Source organism: Pterocles gutturalis, unplaced genomic scaffold (assembly GCF_000699245.1).
Source record: "Pterocles gutturalis isolate BGI_N339 unplaced genomic scaffold, ASM69924v1 scaffold4749, whole genome shotgun sequence".
NCBI lineage: Eukaryota > Metazoa > Chordata > Aves > Pterocliformes > Pteroclidae > Pterocles > Pterocles gutturalis.
This window is the reverse complement of record NW_010130388.1, coordinates 1-17,167: the sequence shown is the minus strand read 5'-3', so window position 1 is coordinate 17,167 and position 17,167 is coordinate 1. Positions and strand designations below refer to the sequence as shown.

General features: G+C 38.2%; 1 protein-coding gene across 1 annotated transcript in view; it reads left to right on the top strand.

The window, feature by feature from the left end:
- Positions 1 to 17,099, top strand: part of SNX14 (sorting nexin 14) — a gene marked incomplete at its 5' end in the record, with an annotated part of 48,488 nt that extends 31,389 nt beyond the window's left edge. The window contains 11 exons of the mRNA XM_010080205.1: positions 2,264 to 2,396; positions 3,192 to 3,393; positions 4,390 to 4,473; positions 4,604 to 4,704; positions 4,975 to 5,086; positions 6,833 to 6,873; positions 7,026 to 7,145; positions 14,308 to 14,431; positions 14,933 to 15,097; positions 16,169 to 16,264; positions 16,954 to 17,099. Of these exons, the coding sequence (XP_010078507.1) occupies positions 2,264 to 2,396; positions 3,192 to 3,393; positions 4,390 to 4,473; positions 4,604 to 4,704; positions 4,975 to 5,086; positions 6,833 to 6,873; positions 7,026 to 7,145; positions 14,308 to 14,431; positions 14,933 to 15,097; positions 16,169 to 16,264; positions 16,954 to 17,099 (1,324 nt within the window). The remainder of the gene's footprint in view (positions 1 to 2,263; positions 2,397 to 3,191; positions 3,394 to 4,389; positions 4,474 to 4,603; positions 4,705 to 4,974; positions 5,087 to 6,832; positions 6,874 to 7,025; positions 7,146 to 14,307; positions 14,432 to 14,932; positions 15,098 to 16,168; positions 16,265 to 16,953) is intronic.
- Between the last annotated feature and the right edge of the window lie 68 nt (positions 17,100 to 17,167).

Below are 17,167 nucleotides of genomic sequence, written 5' to 3'. Positions count from 1 at the left end.
TGAAAGACTTGGTCTTCATTCTAAGCTGGCCACCTCCTTTCCTCTTTCCTCCCCTTTGTCTTTAACCTGGCCATATCCTAGTCCCATCTCTTCCCTTCCACCTACCCTTAAGTTCTTTCTTCTGTTTCTACTTAACCAGTGAATCTATTGGATTTTCATCCTCATGCCTGAGTGGGTTTTTTTTGTTTTTTCTTGCTCAGCATCCTCAAAAGATTGATCATCCTGTTGTCTGTCTGTCTCTGTGAACATCCCCAGATTTTTTGCATGCTCATCCAATCTGTTTTGTGCTCTGTGTGCTTGCTCAAGGATTTTTGCCAAAGCAGTCCTACAGTCCTACGTTCTCCCCATGCGTTGTCCACCATGTCTCTGTATACCTTCTTATTTACCACTGCTTGTTGTGAATTTGTGTCTCTTCCTGCAAAGAGATCCCATCTTAGTTTGTCACTTTGTACCTGTTCCAGTTTAGTGATTGCTCTGTATTGCTTAGGCGTGAACTTTGGGCTCAGCATTGGGGCAGTTGGTTCCTAGCGATCAGGTTGAGTCCTGGCTCCGTACAGCCCAGTCCTGCAGTTACAGGCAAAGCTGTATTCTGCCTTCAGCTGGAGCATGATCAGTGTGGGAAAGAACTCATCTGAGCCGGGAGTACTCTTATCAAATCTCTGAGCTTGTGCAAATTAATGTTTTTGCTCACAATCTTGAGAACTGCACAAGTTTTCCCAGGAAAGATGAAAGCTTCTTCAAGACTCAAGCCACAGGTCTAAAAGCTGAATAGTTTTGTCTGAATCAGGTTTGTATTTTGCTAGCGCAGTGATTAAGCTCTTGAACAAGATTCAGGTAGGTCCCCAATGTAAGTTTAGTTCACCACAATAACGTGTAGAATAGGTTGTTTAAAAATCAAGTAAAATTGTTCAAACATGGATTTAGACTACAAACACCCAAGCAACCTTATCTTTGGTTAGCAGAGATAAGTAAGACGTTTGTCTGCTTTGGATCTGATAATACTATGAGATAGAAAAAGCAAAAGATTTGGAAAAACAGTGGATTATTTATGCAATTTAATAATGTACACAAACTGGGTAAAATTATAAACAGGAAAATTGTTAGTAACACACATGCATGTCCTGAGTCAGCGGTTGATGTTGTTAACGTGGTTTTATGGGTGATGAAGATGGTTTATCTGCTGGTCTGTGCTGTTTTGTTGGTCCTACTCTTCAGTAGTTAACTTTTTTGTTTGTCTGTTTTAAAGGAAAAAGAAACACTTAGGATTATTTTTTGGTCCTCTAAAGTACTAATTGTGCTTTTAATCTCAGTAATCTATGAAGTTCTTTTGAGTCTTTGATTCTACAGTTCACTGTATTGATTTTTAACTTGCCTATCAATGATATTTATTGAATCACCATAGGTAACCTTCAGCTGATTCCATCCATGTTCAACAGAAACATTTTTCTTTCCGGAATTATTGGCATTTCTATGCAAGAAATAATCTTCAGTGTCAGGTTTTATGTAAGGGCATAAGAATGCTATAAAATCTGCTCTCTCAGTAAGGAGTGCACTTCCTGTCTAATTATCGTTCTTTTTCCACACCTTATTGCTTTTTGGATACTGTGTCATAAGTGGGAAGACTTTAAAAGGTCTTCATCTTTCAGTCAGGCTGGCTCTTCAAGACAAAATTCTTCAGTTGGATCTGTTTTCCCTCGTGGTCAGTCTTGCTCCTTGCACATTCCTTTTGCGTGTCCCTAATGTTTAAAAGTCGAAGTCTATCTTGAATCATACATGCTTGTAAAAATCTGGGATGTTTATGTAAAAAAAACATGCATCCAATTACACCATTTAAAGGATTTAAAGTACTTGGCAAGAGTGGATAAATATTTAAATAGGAATACATGGAAAAGGACAGTGACCTTCTTGATGTGCGTGCCTGTAGCAATACGACAGTTTCCGCTGTCAAAACAAAATTGTTTTGCATAGTTAATTTGTTTATTCGATGTCCTGCATTACTAGGGTAGTATTATAAGAGTTAATGTTTGCTCATGGTTAAGCATATGCGAATCACATATCTCTGACAAGCGTGATCAAGAAATTTTTCTGATCGATCAGAGAACACATTTGCCATAAATTAATTTCAATTTAAGTGGTATTGTAAATATATTGGCTACTAGTTTGTGGAGTTTTTTCTCTTACCTGCAAGTGGTGTGCAACAGCCTGTAGAGCTGCTGTGTGATAATATGCCTTGTGTTGTGAACTCTGGCTTCTGTAATCCTAGGACCACACAGAAGAGAGGAGAATCGTTTGGAATCAGCAGAATAGGCAACAAAATAAAAGGTGTGTTCAAGAGTTCTGCAATGGAAGGAGCTATGTTGCCTAACTACAACTTGAACGAAGGAGAAGATGACTTTGTGAGTAAAAGTTTTAAATTTGTATTTAAGTATTTAAGTCTTTGTTGTTGCTGTTTCTTTCCGTGTTTGCAAATGTTAAGTTTCTGCCTTTTTTGCTGTCTTACTTCACTGCAGGGTTTCCATGTGCTGGCTTCTGATTGTTTTTCCTGTATTTGTTCACAAGCCAAAGCCATGTCCCCACTTAGTCTGCCTCTGAGCATATTGCTTTAATACAGAGAAGTACTAAAAGTAGTGGTGTCAGACATTTTTGTAAGCAATGAATTTTTCTCTAAAAACTTCCTATGCCAGTTTATAATTCTGCATAGTAAGGTATGCATAGGACTGCGTGCATGGCTTTTCATCTGAAGCTTGCCCTAAGACCTTAAAACCATAAAGTGGTGGAGACTCTTTGCCTGACATAGTAAGCTCAAGTCTTTAATTTGGGTTCTAGTATGCTGGACAATGCAGTGCAGCTAAATCTGCTGGACCCAAGTTGGTTCCTATAGGATTCAGTCTGTGTCTAAGGCATTCTTCCAGCTGTCTCTTTTCGTACTTCTATTCCCCTCCCGTTTTTGTTTTTCCTCTGAAGAATCAGATATGGAACTTGAAAGTCCTACAAAAACTTTCAGATGTCACTAAGAGTTGCTAACTTCAAATTAATTTGCAGTGGATCTAAAAACAGAAATTAATTTTTTGTTCTTGTATTACTTAGTGACACATACTTGATTTATGTTTCATTATTGTATGTAAGTTTGACAAAGGTAGACTGAACCAATTAAAATAGAACTGTAGATCCTGATGTTTGAATCTTTACAGATTGAAGAAGGTGTTATGGTGATGGAAGATGATTCTCCTGAGGAGCCTGTTAGTACCCCAAATACACCCCGCAACCTTGCCGCATGGAAAATTAGCATCCCATATGTAGATTTTTTTGATGATCCCTCCTTGGAAAGAAAAGACAGAAAGGAGAGAATCCCTGTGTTCTGCATTGATGTAGAGAGAAATGATAGAAGAGCAGGTATGCATTGTTGTGGATAAATAAAATGTCATTTTAAAATGAACTCAAAATATTCTAGTGTGCTATATTCTGATGGCTGTTGCAGTGTATTTTGCATACATGTTGTTCTAATTTTGAAATGAAGACTTGTAAATTCTGAGGAAATGTATTTGAGAGCTAAATAATCACATTTACCATTTGCAAGTTGAGAACTGACTTCTCAACATGAATCAGTTCTGTTTAGACTTCTTGCCAAAGTTTGAGATTTTCTATTTTTTTTATTTCCAAAAATATTCATCCTGCTATTCATATTAATAAACACTTGGCACGCTTTTATTTCACCCACTCCAAACTTTGGAGTAATGAACAATAAATAACTTTTTATATAACCTTAAAATATAGTTCTTAGGAAATTAAAATGTTTTGCTTATTAGGAACAATCCTGGCTTGCAGACAGTTTATCAGTATCTAGTTAGCTGTACATCCATAGTGAGTGGGGAAAATAGCATCATCCTGAGGCTGCACAGATTTGTGTTAGTGAAACTAATGCTTCTACAATAAGCAGGAAGTGTTTAGGAATTAGTGATATCTTCTAGGAGGAAGAGTGATCAGGATTCAAGCTGATGGTGCAGAGGACTGTATTTGACAAGTAGTATTTGTGTCAATCATTTGGTTAAAAGTTTGAAAATAGATCTGACATAGTGAGCCCTAATAAATGTTGGAGTTATGCAGTGCTCCATTGTTTAGATCTTGGGCATCCCCTAAAATGAGATTATGATGATGATTGAGATGATAATTTCCATGCTACTACTATATCTGCCTACCAGGTATGCGTTTTAATTTAACACTTAAATTACTTGGCTGGGATTTTTTTTTTATGTTAATGCAATATGGGGGCGTAATATCATTGTGTTTTTTCCTATAATAATCCGGAATAAATTTACTGTTGCTTGATGTGTGTCTCAGGTGGCATAAAACCTGGTTTATCTTTAACATTGTAATTTTTTTTTTCCCCAGTTGGGCATGAACCTGAACACTGGTCTGTGTACAGGAGGTATCTTGAATTTTATGTGCTTGAGTCGAAGCTAACGGAATTTCATGGTATGTCTCTATCATCTGGAAAGCCACGTTCCCACTGCTGTGATTATCATTCAGTAATGACCTGAAATTTAAAATAATCAATGTTTTCTGCATTACAAGAATAATTTTATCTCCTTGATATCTTTCTCAGGTACATTTCCTGATGCTCAGCTTCCTTCAAAGAGAATCATTGGCCCCAAGAACTATGAGTTCTTAAAATCCAAGAGAGAGGAGTTTCAGGAATATCTGCAGGTATCAAACAAACCTTTGGAGCAAGGAATAACGTCATAATAAAAGAATATCTGCTATTTTTTTTTTTTTGTTTCCAAGTAGCTTGAGTTATAGAAAGGGTACAAGTTGGCAAATAACACTTGTTGAAGTTTCATGTGACTGAAAACAGAAATCTTTTGCGAATGACAGTATCTATGGTAATACAATGCTCTTTGAATATCTTTTAGCTATAGAGAAACCGATTTTTAAAGATTAAAGTTCTTTTCTTCTTTCTTTGCTTCTGTCTCAAAGAAACTTCTGCAACATCCAGAACTAAGTAACAGCCAGCTTTTAGCTGACTTCCTGTCCCCTAATGGAGGAGAGACTCAGTTTCTTGATAAAATGTTGCCTGATGTGAACCTTGGTATGTAATGTGCTAGTTGTTTATGCTGACAAATAGTAATACTGTAGATACTGTGGTTGAATGAGAATAGTAATGGATAACTCTTATGTAAGGATATAGATGTGGGACATAAGAACTCTGTTCTTTCACAGCCCTTCAAATTATAGCTCATTGAGCAGGATATGCTGATACTTCTTCTTTGAAGAAAAAGGACATTTTGAGATTATGGAAGAAAGCGTTGAAGTGGTTGCTTTTGAATCTTTGTGTCAGCAACCAAGGCGATAAGATTTCTCTAACAAATTTCGGAGTTCAAGGAGAGTTATAGTATTGCCACAAGTCACATCTGTGCAAGACAGTTATGGCTTACAGGTGTGACGGGATATATAGTTTCTTAATGTCAGCTATGTTTTGGTGTTAGTTGATCAAAATCTGTTTATTTTAATATGAAAACTGCAATATTTAATATTCCTAGTATTAGCTAGATCTCTTCTAACATGAGCTGCTTAATAGAATTTGAGGCAGTGGTGTTTGCGATATAGGCAGGCCAAATGGACATTGAGACGTTGGCAAATTCTTGCTGTCTGATGTAATAGTTGATAATAGATCCAAAAAGTAGACTGCAGTGTGACTTCATGGAGCTGTCTCAGGAGAACGGGCCTGAGCTGGTAAGGTCAACCTCCTGGCCTTTCTGTTTTCGTCTAGGACTTGTGGTTCTGGCACTGGCATGGTCCAGGAAAGCCGTGGCTGAACTGTGCCACCACATTTCTGCTCCTCCCGCTCGTGGTGTGAACCCGCCGAGGTGGCCATTCTCTTAGCGTGCTTACCAAGTTGTTGAATGAGATTTAGGTGATCGTTCTCCAGTTAAAGGGTTTTGTTTCGTTTCAGACCTCCCTTCTAGATCCAACGATATGTTGTTTTAAAAAAAGCTTATAATGATGGCATTTACTGTCATGCATCTCATGTCTGAGACTATGGTTCACGTCCATAAACATAATTTTTAAAAGTCTTGTCATTTTTTGTGAGAATGAGTGATTTTATAACTATCATTTGATCATTGTATGTACTTTTGGACTTAACTTCCAAATTTAATGACATGTAAATAAGAAAAATATTACTGTAAATGTAGTGCTTAAAATAAAACTCATTCCAGACACTGTGATATTTCAGCATTCAAAGTCACTGTGCTGTACCCTGATAACCTCAATTGGACAGAAGAGCTGATTTTGTCAGACTGCATCTGTAGCCTGTCCAATTTGTAAAACTTTACTCACCAGTATTTTCAAGACTGAGTCCTTCCAGAATCCCTCCAGATTAGCTGATCTTTTAAAGAAAAGAGGAGAATCTCAGTTTTCGTGATTTCTTTTGTGATAAATGTTTATGAAGAACTCAAATACAGAAAATGGTGCCTATACTGGTGTCATATAGTATTGCTGCTATGGCATTATAGGAATTTATGTTTGAGCCTCTAGAAGAATTACAAAGGCAGGTCTAGGGTACTTTGCTTTTTGTTTTTGAAGTATTCAGATAATCACCTGTATATTTTTCATATTTTAAGTATCTTTTCTTGAAGAGTAGTAAGCATTAAGCTGGATATGTGCAAGCCTTTATTTTTGTGCCAAATTAAAAAAAACCTAAACTGATTTTTAAAACTATTGTATTTTTAAATTAAATACTAGACAATGAGTACCTAAAATGTAGAAGAGCAAAATGTCTTTAAGATCAGGCAGTGATAACAGAAAGTTTTTGTTTGTTTGTTTCTAATTATAGGTAAAATTATAAAATCTGTTCCAGGAAAGTTGATGAAAGAGGTAAGTCTTCCAGGTTGCCAGCATTTTAACTTCTAAACTAATTTTACATGCTTACTGATTTACAAGCTAGTAAAAAATTTGTTTGGAAACTCTGTGTTTTATTTTTCTTTCTATAATTATGCAAGTGACGGGTCACTCATATCTTATTGCAGAAAGGTCAGCATTTGGAGCCGTTCATTATGAATTTTATCAACTCCTGTGAATCTCCCAAGCCTAAACCAAGTAGACCTGAACTTACCATTTTGAGTCCCACTTCTGAAAATAACAAGAAGGTAAAGTAAGTCATCTTCCTTCCCCACTTTACAGGAGTGGGGAAAATTGACCATGCTCTGAAAACGCAAAGAATAAACAGAAAAAACCCATAAATATAACAGCTTACCTATTTTGTGTTGTCTATTGACACAAGAGAGAGAATAGTAGTGCAGAGAGCTTTGTCAACTTCTATCTTGTAAATTTCTTAGTCTGAATGACTTCTGAGGCTTTTTTTGGTTTGGGTTTTGATTTTTAATTCTTGCTGGATTTCAAGATGAGAATACAGAGTCGAGAGCCTGGGAAGTACAGAGAGAAGAAAAGGGAAAGCAAAGGTGTAAAATGGGGGAATGTTCTAATGCCATAAGGGAGCTTCCTTTTCAAAGTGAAGAGCTTGTGTGTTTGATCAAAGTGTGGCTTGTCAAAGTTCTGCAAGGTGCTGATACCTGTTTCTTGGCCATTAAAACATTAGTTTGCAGTTCATTGATGTCTGGCATACAAATTAAGTTAACTCCATAACTATAGTTTCTAACATTGCCACAGTTAAAGCCTAGCACTCCGAATTTTAACCTTTTACTTGACTATATGTTAAAACAGTTCCTTTCTTAGTCTTCCTATATTTGTGGCTAGAGCCTGGTAAAGGTTACTTGAAAGACTTCCGTTAGCTTTGGGGCTTTAAAAAGACGCTGGTCTTTATAGTTCTGTGTTAGACTGCTTTAGAGTGTTAATGTATTTGTGGAATTTACCGAGGAACTAGGATTTCAGAGACCCAAGCGCAGTGTTATAGAGTTGATGTGATTTGGGATAAAATATTCAATGTGCATACACTTTGCCATGTGAGAGGTTCTAAAAGAAAACTCAGTACTATATGCTTTTCTGATGTCTCATTTGCTTTGGGAAGAGGAGTTGAAACTGGACTATGTAAACCGAGGCTTCATTTTGCAGAGTGATAAACTGGAGTTGTATGATAGTTTAAAGAATAATGTATGGCATGAGTGGACAGCGGATAAAGGTTGGGGCTTGGTGTTTGTTTTTTTCCCCTCTCTCTTCCAGAGCAAAAACTAAGAGGCATTAAATGAAGGTGGTAGGAGCTAGATTCAAAACAAAAAGTGGTAGTAAGTTTGTGGAACTCCTTGCCAAAAGATGTTGCGAGCACTAGAAGTTTAAATAACTATAAGGTAAGACTGGACAAATTCACAAAAAGGAAGTATATTCAGGGTGAGTACCCATAGAGAAACTGCATCCAGCTCTTGAACTTTTTTTTAGTTGAAAACAATTGCAGGCTGGAAGAGTGTTGGTGAAAAGTACTGTCTATGCTCGTTCTCTTCTTGCACGAGCTAGAAGCCCAGGATCCATTTGCGGTTCTTGTTGGTGATGGACTGTTGAAAAAATGGACTTTTTGATTTCCTTCACAATGGACAATTATGTAGTGTTATGACACTTACAGAATTTGTAGCTGCAAAATTTTTTATACTGAGTACAATGGCAGTTAAATCTATTAATTTGTTTGGATTTAATCTTCTAATCCTGAAGTCTGAATTACTGCAGCCAATGCTGTAGTATTACTTTACCTGTGCACATACACACACAAAATTAAGTGTCCTTCATTTCAAGTCCTTTCTTACTTTGGGCACTATTTCCAGGGTTCAGGTAATTTGCTGTTGCTGTCTATTCAGAGGTGTATGAATGTAGCAGCAGTTTTAAAAATCAGAGGTAGAGTTTTTGACTTGTGCTAGAAACAGTACAGGCTTAAATACTTGAAATGTTTTTTATAAAACAGCTGACAGCATACTACAGCACAATATGAACAGTTAATTTTTTACTGTGATGTCAAGAACTACTGAAGTTAGTATTTAATACATTTAACATACTTAAATAAAATATTTGAACTTTGCACTCTGAAGGATTTCTATGAAGACAGAGTTCTTTCTGTAGTTTGCTTGAAAAACTTAATATTAAAGGATCAAGATTAATCCTTTAAAGTGGTGTTCAAAATTTTTTGGATTGTAAAAGGTTAAAAAATGTATATAGCATTGCTCCGTTAAAATACAAACTCATTCTCTGAAGTGTCAGTATGCTATTCTTGTAAAAGAACAGTGTACAGAAATTCAGGCTCTGAAATGAGGTTTTCCCAATTCTTTTCAACCCTGGTAATCCCAGGAAAGCAAAGAGCTGGCTGCACTTTGGCTCACATTTTGGAATACTGAAGTTTCCTTAAGCAAAATGTAGATCTTTTGAAAATGACATTACTGCCTTCTGTTTTCTGAAATACTGTTGTGGGGGAAGGCAAACTGTCCGTCCGTGCACTCCATTTGCGACACAGGTTTGTAGGGTCTGAGCCAAAGTGGCTGCTAGCAGTGCCAGTTACCCTGTAGGAGGTGCTTTTGTCATGAGGGACAAGTTTCTTTGCAGAGAGCAAAAAAGATGAGGCTAGCCCCAGCTCTCCACTCCTTCTCTCTGTCTATTTTGAGAGTGAGTTCACTGTTTTTCTAAACAACTTTATCCTTGTCGGCTGTTTTATGAATTAAGTAGTTGGTTCTTCATATATTTTAGATTTTCTTTTTTCTTTCCCAAAATAAATCTCTTTTGGGGAGCCATTTTCTTGACATGAATGGAAAGTTTCAGACTTCAGCATATCTCCTGCAGAGCAATGATGTTATTTAATGATGGGCACTCAAGACACTTTGCCTTGGGGGATGCTGCAAGCCAGTTCTGTGATCAGATACTCAGTATCTGTTTGTGCTGGAATTACACTACCAGTTCTGACCAGCAAAGGCATGTATGCACGCGGAATTCATGTGCTGACTGCATTCTCACTAATTTCCCATCTACCAGTTTAGCCAGAGCGCACACGCTTACTCAGACAATAACTCTTAATTAGTAGAGATCTGATATCCCAGGTTGTGCTGCGTTATGGTCTCTCCGGTGCCTTCCCATGCACGTTGTGAAATTCATCCCTCTTGCTGATCTGTTGGTGCTTGTGCCTTCTCTGGAAGACAGATTTCTCTTTCTCAAGCCAGCCCACACTTGGGAGAAGTTTTGTGCCAGGTGCCAGGACACGGTGCCACTTACATCTTGTCACTTCTTGGATTTTGTGAGCCACGCTGGTTTCATGTGCCAGGCTGTTCTAATTCAGATCAGTGATGGTTTTTGGAAGCAAATCTTCTGATCTATCTGCTTATTGCATTTTCTCTCCTACTGGGGAGCTGTCTTAGAACTCGTTAACTGAATTAATTTTGGTTGAAACTGAGCTGGAAAATGCTGTCTAGGAATGCAGGCACCAGGGGTGTCCAGACCAGAGGTACACGGAGGTAACACCCCTCCCTAGCCCTCCAAACACACGTGGCATAGACTTTGTTCAGTTCTGCAGTTTCACTTCTGTTGTGCCACATGACATCTTCATGAAGACAGAAGCACGGAGCAGTAGCCCGGCACCCTTACCGCCTGGTGGTGGGGATGAACGCTAACTGTCTGTATCAAGATTGCAATGGGCTGCCTGGATGGAGTCAGTGAGCAGACCTGGCAGGCAGCTGGAGAGGCAAGGCTGGCACTTTCCGACTGCCCACCTGTGAGAAGAGCATGTTATCTCATAGCAAGAAGGTTCTTCAACACAGAATTTTTTGGTAAAAGCTAGAGTCAATTTCCAGCTGATGCTTGTATTGCGACAGTGTTCCCATACACCTTGTCTGACACAGATCTGCTTATTCTAGTATCAGCATGTTGGAATTTGCTGAGAGTACCGTACGTGTTCCCCGGCGCTTGTGCTGCCAGCTCTGTTGCTGTGAACAGGGTGCGCCCAGGCTGCCTCTTCATCAACAGGCTGAGTAAGAAATGCCTGAAAGTCTGTCAGGGCAGGTGAAAGCTGGAGTTCAATCAGAAATGTACTCCTTCTCTGAAAGATTTTCTGCATACTGCTGCTTTTTGAGTATTCCTGGCACATGTGGATGTTTGTATGTTTTTAAATACTGGTGGAAAGACTTCTGGTTACAAGTGCATAATGAAGGTGGGTGGTCAACCTTAGTCCAGCCAGTGATGATTGGATTTTATCCTGTATCAGATCCACTAGACTGAAAGAGTTACCAACCTCCCTGATGTTAAACAAGCGAAGAAAAAACCCTGCTCCCCCCTCCTAGGGACACCAACAGGATTTCTGGCTGTCCCAGCTCTGTTTCTGTTCTGAAGGTCTGTAAGCAGCTCGATCATCTTCCAAATGTACTTTTGTCAAACGTGCTAGAATAGGTCAGGACTTCTCAGCTGATGCAGACTTTGCAAAATATGCGTACCAAGACATTGTTCTGCTGGCTTGTGGTGACCTGCCAGCAGCAATAAAAACTGCTTTTGGAACACCAATAGCATAATGCACGTTTATGAATAGTTCCTTGGGGGAAGACACGGTTGGTTTTCAATACATGAACTGATGTGGTTCAGATACTACATACATTCTTTCTTCTTGCCGTTTTACTAAAGTTATCTGTACTTTGCAAATGAGCAGGAAAAAGTGAGGAGGTTGATGCCTCTGGCTGTGGATATTGTTCATAATCATGGTATTGCTTCTATAATCTTCACACCTATGCTGGAATGTATGGGTGTGTATTTCATATGCACTCGTAAACCTTCTGTAACTTCCTTGTTTCTATTAGGCACTTTACGTAAGCATTCGTACTTGTTTAGCTAGCTTTCCCCCTCAAGGTACAGTAGCTAGTCTATCGTACGAGGGATTACTTTTGTCTTTTTCTTAATACAGACCTTTTACCTTCCACTCGCTTCAAGAGCTTGGCTTCCGTTATTAGCCAGTATCAATCCATGGAATTTCCCCATTGAAAGCCTTTTAAGAATATTTCCTGGTTATAATCACAGTTGCAGTTTAGTCCTAAAATATATGAATAATGATAATGTTGGAGTTGGTCTTGCTTGTCTTTTTCAAGTCTAATGACAACAGTGAGCATTCTATCATGCCTCTAATATTAACATGCACAGAAACATTTAAAAGCAAAATCCTGTGCTTATTTGAATCGTGACTTTAATCTCCACTTTTGTATTAGATTTCTAGTTGTGTGTTTTTCCCTTGGCTTTCCTCTGAGCCAAAACCCTGAGAAGTCCAAACCGCCTGAGCAGAGATGTAGTGCCACTTGGTGTTCTGGCTGCTGCATCCTTCCGATGTGCGCTGCTGACCGCGACTATAGAATACACGCTTGTACTGGGATAGTGCAGAGTACATCCTTTATACAAACTGCTCGTTGCCTTAGGAATTCCAGCGTGTATCGATCTGCTCTTGCTTTCTGAAATGCCACGTGCAAGAGTCCAAGCTCTTGAAACTTGGCAGTGATCAAGGAACCATTACATTTAAGGTTCAAGACAGAGGTACAGACGGCATTCAAAAGATACTGCTGCTGGTTTGGGGTGAAAGTTGAAATCACTGTTGGAAGTCAGAAAGCTTTGTACTAAGATGGCCTTCATGTTTGATTTTTTTTTTTTTTTAATAGATCACCTACCAGACTGCTGTTAATGATTTAGCTTGGCCTGTATGCCCTCCTCTGAACCTATATCTATGTTGCAAAATAGTTTGCTTTGAGTTGGGTCAGTGCGTATCGCCTCTGTCAGGTCATGGGGTCTATCTAAAAAATAAATGAGGTTCTTGTTTAAGTTCAATAATTCAACGAAGATTTTCCCAGTGTACTAGTTTCAGTATTGAGGAGAATATAGACTTCAGTTTATAGAGGGTTTTTTAAACAACGTACCAGGGAGGCTTTTGTACAGTAGGCATGAGTTATTATGTGTTCTTTTTTAGGTTTCTTACTTTCCTGGATACCAGTTACCCACCAGTGCATGAACCAGATTTGCTCTTTCATGTAATTTATGTAATAACTTGGTGTTGTTTAGTTTGAGTGAACTTTGTGAAGATAATGCCAGCAGTTCAGCACTTCACAGTCTTGCCAGATTTTCTGATGTAATTTTACTTAAGAGTGCCGAGCATTCGTTTGGAGACTTGCGTGGTTCAGAGCCTGTTGGGATTTGGGTGTTTTTATAGACTTATTTATTTCAGGAGGAATTGCTCTGCAGAAAATGAACCACGTATAAGCAAATTACTTCCTGTTCCTTGAAGCTATTTTTAATTTGGGAGTGATACAGAAAAAGCTGTGTCAGTAGCAATCATCTCAGCCTGGGCAATGCTATAATTATGTTGCTTTTGCTTCTAGTTCTGGGGTATTTTTTTTAGAATCTTGGCATAAACTTTTGAACTTTCTTTTCATAATATAGAGTATTTTGTATACATTCTTTTTTATCTTTAGATCAACAGTTTTGGGGATAAGATAATTTAAAATAAACTGTTAATTGTGATTGCTAGGTATTGTCAAATGTGGAGAACCTCAGGATTCTGAGAACTTCTCCTTTCCAGCTGCTGGAGCCCACAGACTTGGTGGGGATGGGGAGGGATTACTGCCTAGGTGGTATGGGACTCCCTAGGGGATGCAGGGAAGAGCCTCTTGGGATTTTACAAGTATTATAATTGTATCTTTTGGGGAAGAACCAAAGGTAAGGAAGTGGAGGGATCGTGGTGGTGCTGGGGGAACATGGGAAGATAGAAAGATAAAGGAATAAAATGAGAAATAGGATAAATGGAAAGAAACCCAAACTTTGGTAACTTACAAAAAAATTCATGAAGTTTTTGCTATAAATAATCAAGCTGACAGGGGAAAAGGGGATATTTCTGGATATTGTCCAGAAACCGTTGTATTTATTTCAAAATGGAAGCCAGCAGGAAATGGTCGGCACACTTGGATGTCGTAGATTTCCCCGGTGATTTGAGGCTGACAAAATCCGTATCCTTTATGCCCCCCATTGACAGAATGGGGTGCATCAAAGGAATCAAAGCCTGTGATAAAACTCTGGATACATTAAGGCATCAGGACCAAACGGGCTCACGAATTAGTGTCTCGGTCGCCCTGCTGATTTGTTCTGAATCCAGGTATTTTGGTTGTTGGGTATTGTGGCGAAATGTGACACAGTCTTTATTTTTCCTTCCCCTTTGGAAAGTGAAGAGTTGGGGGGGTGGGAGAGAAGGAAAACTGATTAGTTCTTTGAAAGCTCTGGAAAAAAATTACTTCTAATTAAAAAAAAAAAGAACTAATGGCTATCTTTTTGCCTTTGAATGCAGCGTTTTCAGTCTTACGTTTCTATTTTTAGCTTTTCAGTGATTTATTCAAGAATAATGCAAACCGGTCTGAGAATACAGAAAGACGACAAAATCAGAACTACTTCATGGAAATGGTGACAGTAGAAGGGGTCTATGACTACTTAATGTATGTTGGTAAGAAGTGATTTCTCTTAATTATTCTTACACTTCATGTCAAATATGAAGTTTAGGTTCTTCGGTAAGAAATAAAACTCTATTTTAGTAATCATGTATAATTCAGCACTTGCAAGCTTAACAATATAGAATTTAGGAATACAGTCATTCTTCAAAAGACTTTATTGCTGTGCTAAAATATCATAATTTCTCATTCATTATTGCTCGGTGGTTTTGTTACAGCTCGCTCTTTCTGCATTGCAGAGTATGAGCTTGTGGGAGTAGGTCCCTTCCCTTTTCTCAGACGTGGCTGGGCTGCTTGTACACTCTGGGAACTAATTAATAAAAAATAGTTAAAAGAAGTATTTCATAAATAGTCTAGAGAACAGTGATTTTTCATCATGGCACTAAGAAAACCAGTATTTGCTTATTTGCAATCTTTTCTTCCTTTGAGTAAGTGACCCCTTTATCGTCATTATTAGGAGACTATTCTAAACGTGTGTTACTGTAACAACTTTGCAGGCAGGGTGGTTTTCCGCATTCCTGACTGGCTGCATCACCTCTTGATGGGAGGAAGAATTCTCTTCAAAAATACACTGGAACTGTACACAGACTATTACTTGCACTGTAAGCTAGAACAGCTATTTCAGGAGCACCGCTTGGTTTCTCTGATAACGCTGCTGAGAGGTTAGTAAAGAGTTACACCTTTGATGTGAAAATACAGCTTTCGTTTGATATTTGAAATCCCTTCTATTAAGTTTCCAAGTACTGAACTTTGGAGTGCTTGATTAAGGCTAACGGAGTTTTAAAAATCAAGTGGGCCTATAGAAAAATTCCAAAAGCTCGGTGCGGAAGGATGCTGAGTCAGCCACATTGTCTGTCCGTGATGATTACAGACAAAAGTATTATGAATAGTAATTTGCTTAACCCACGACACTAAGATGCGCAAAGAACAAGAAAAACCGAATAAAGGTGGCTTAGTGTATCAGAGTGCAAATATTTCAGGCAGTCTGTAAATTATTTTTCACTTGTGTGCTACATCACAGTCCTTTATTGTGAATTTTTTGTTCCCTTTGTTGTGGTGGGCTTTTTAGAGGGCTTGAGTGTTCTTGACCTTCAAATAAGTGATGGGGAGAGAGGTTAAAAAAATTTTTTTAATGATGTCATAACCGTAGAGAAATCTTATCTGACTAGTGTCTGATCTAAACAATACATCTGGCCAAAGTTCTGGGATCAAGACAACTCTGTCCTTATCGAGCCAAAAAGAAAGCTTGTGAAAGACAAAAAAGGAAAGGAATAAGTCTTTTGGAGCCTGCAACCAAAACTGAACGCCTGATATTTCTGATGAAAGCAGTTCTTGTTTTCTCATTCGTAGGTAAATCTGAAATTTTTGACAGTGACAGACAGTGTTTTAGCACAAGGTATAAATACTACTTATAATTTTGAAAGTATAAGGGAAATGGTAAATAAGGAGATCATAACTAACCTGGAGTAGAATTGATCCAAACCAAGAAGATAATGCTTTAAAAATCTGAAAAGAATGGAAACAAATTGGCGAAAGATTATTGTCCTCAATGCAGGTGGGGTATTCTGAAGTCAGGCTGATGTCAGCAAAACACTTTGATCTGTCAAGGCTGGAATTCTCTTACAGTCAGGATCATACAGAAAAGAAGCTCAACTTCAAAGCCATAATCCAAAATCCATTTTATATGTCAGTGATGCATAGCTGCCTAAAGACTTCTTTTTTTCGATGTGCAGATGCTGTGTTCTGTGAGAACACTGAACCTCGCTCTCTCCAGGACAAACAGAAGCGAGCAAAGCAGACGTTTGAAGAAATGATGAGATACATTCCAGGTTCTGTATTTCATGACTCTCCAATAAGCATGGTTAATTGTTCAAGCAGATACAACCCCAATACAGTCACGTTAGCTTTCCAAATAACACTTGTGCTGCTGAGATTTGAGTTGACTAGAATACTGCTCCTAGGTGTAAAAAACGGGGAGTTCAGTTTCATCGCTTACGTGTTGCTGACTAAGGTGGTGGCATAGTTACTAATAAAGATAGGATGGAAATAAAAAGCTTTACTTAATACCATAATTTCTTCATCTTTAGGCTTCTCCTATGTTTTGTATTTTATCCAGATGAAATCTGGGTTCAAAAGGCACACCATGAAGCCAGAAGAGAAATCTCTGCTTTCCTTACACTGTATAAACTAGAGAAGAGGGGCCCATTTACTACGTTATTCAGAAAGTAATTAAAAAATTACGGCTTGTGGTTTATTAAACAATATGTTAGGACAATACGTGGATATTATAAAAAGTGTAATAATTGCTTACATGTACAGCCCTGAAGGAAAGGGAGGAAAAAAGGAGGAACCAAAGGAGTGTCTCCTTCTCCATTGACCACTTTAGATGGATTTGAACTATTTCTTTAAATTAAACTTTTTTTTTTTTTGTAATTACTGGAGTTGTGTAACTGCGTTGTATAGCTGTTTTGCAATGCTTCCTAATGACTTGTGTGTTTGTTGTTGGTATCTGCTCTAGATTTAATAGGCAAGTGCATTGGGGAAGAGGCTAAATACGAAGGCATCAGGCTTCTGTTTGACGGAATGCAGCAACCAGTGCTCAACAAGCAGGTAACTTACAACGCGGAAGGAACTTGCCTTTTGTCACAGAATTTCCTGAAGTGAATGTGTGGCTATAGCAGAGCAATGAGTTCTAATGCACTGTAAAAAATAAAATAAAATAAAAATAATAA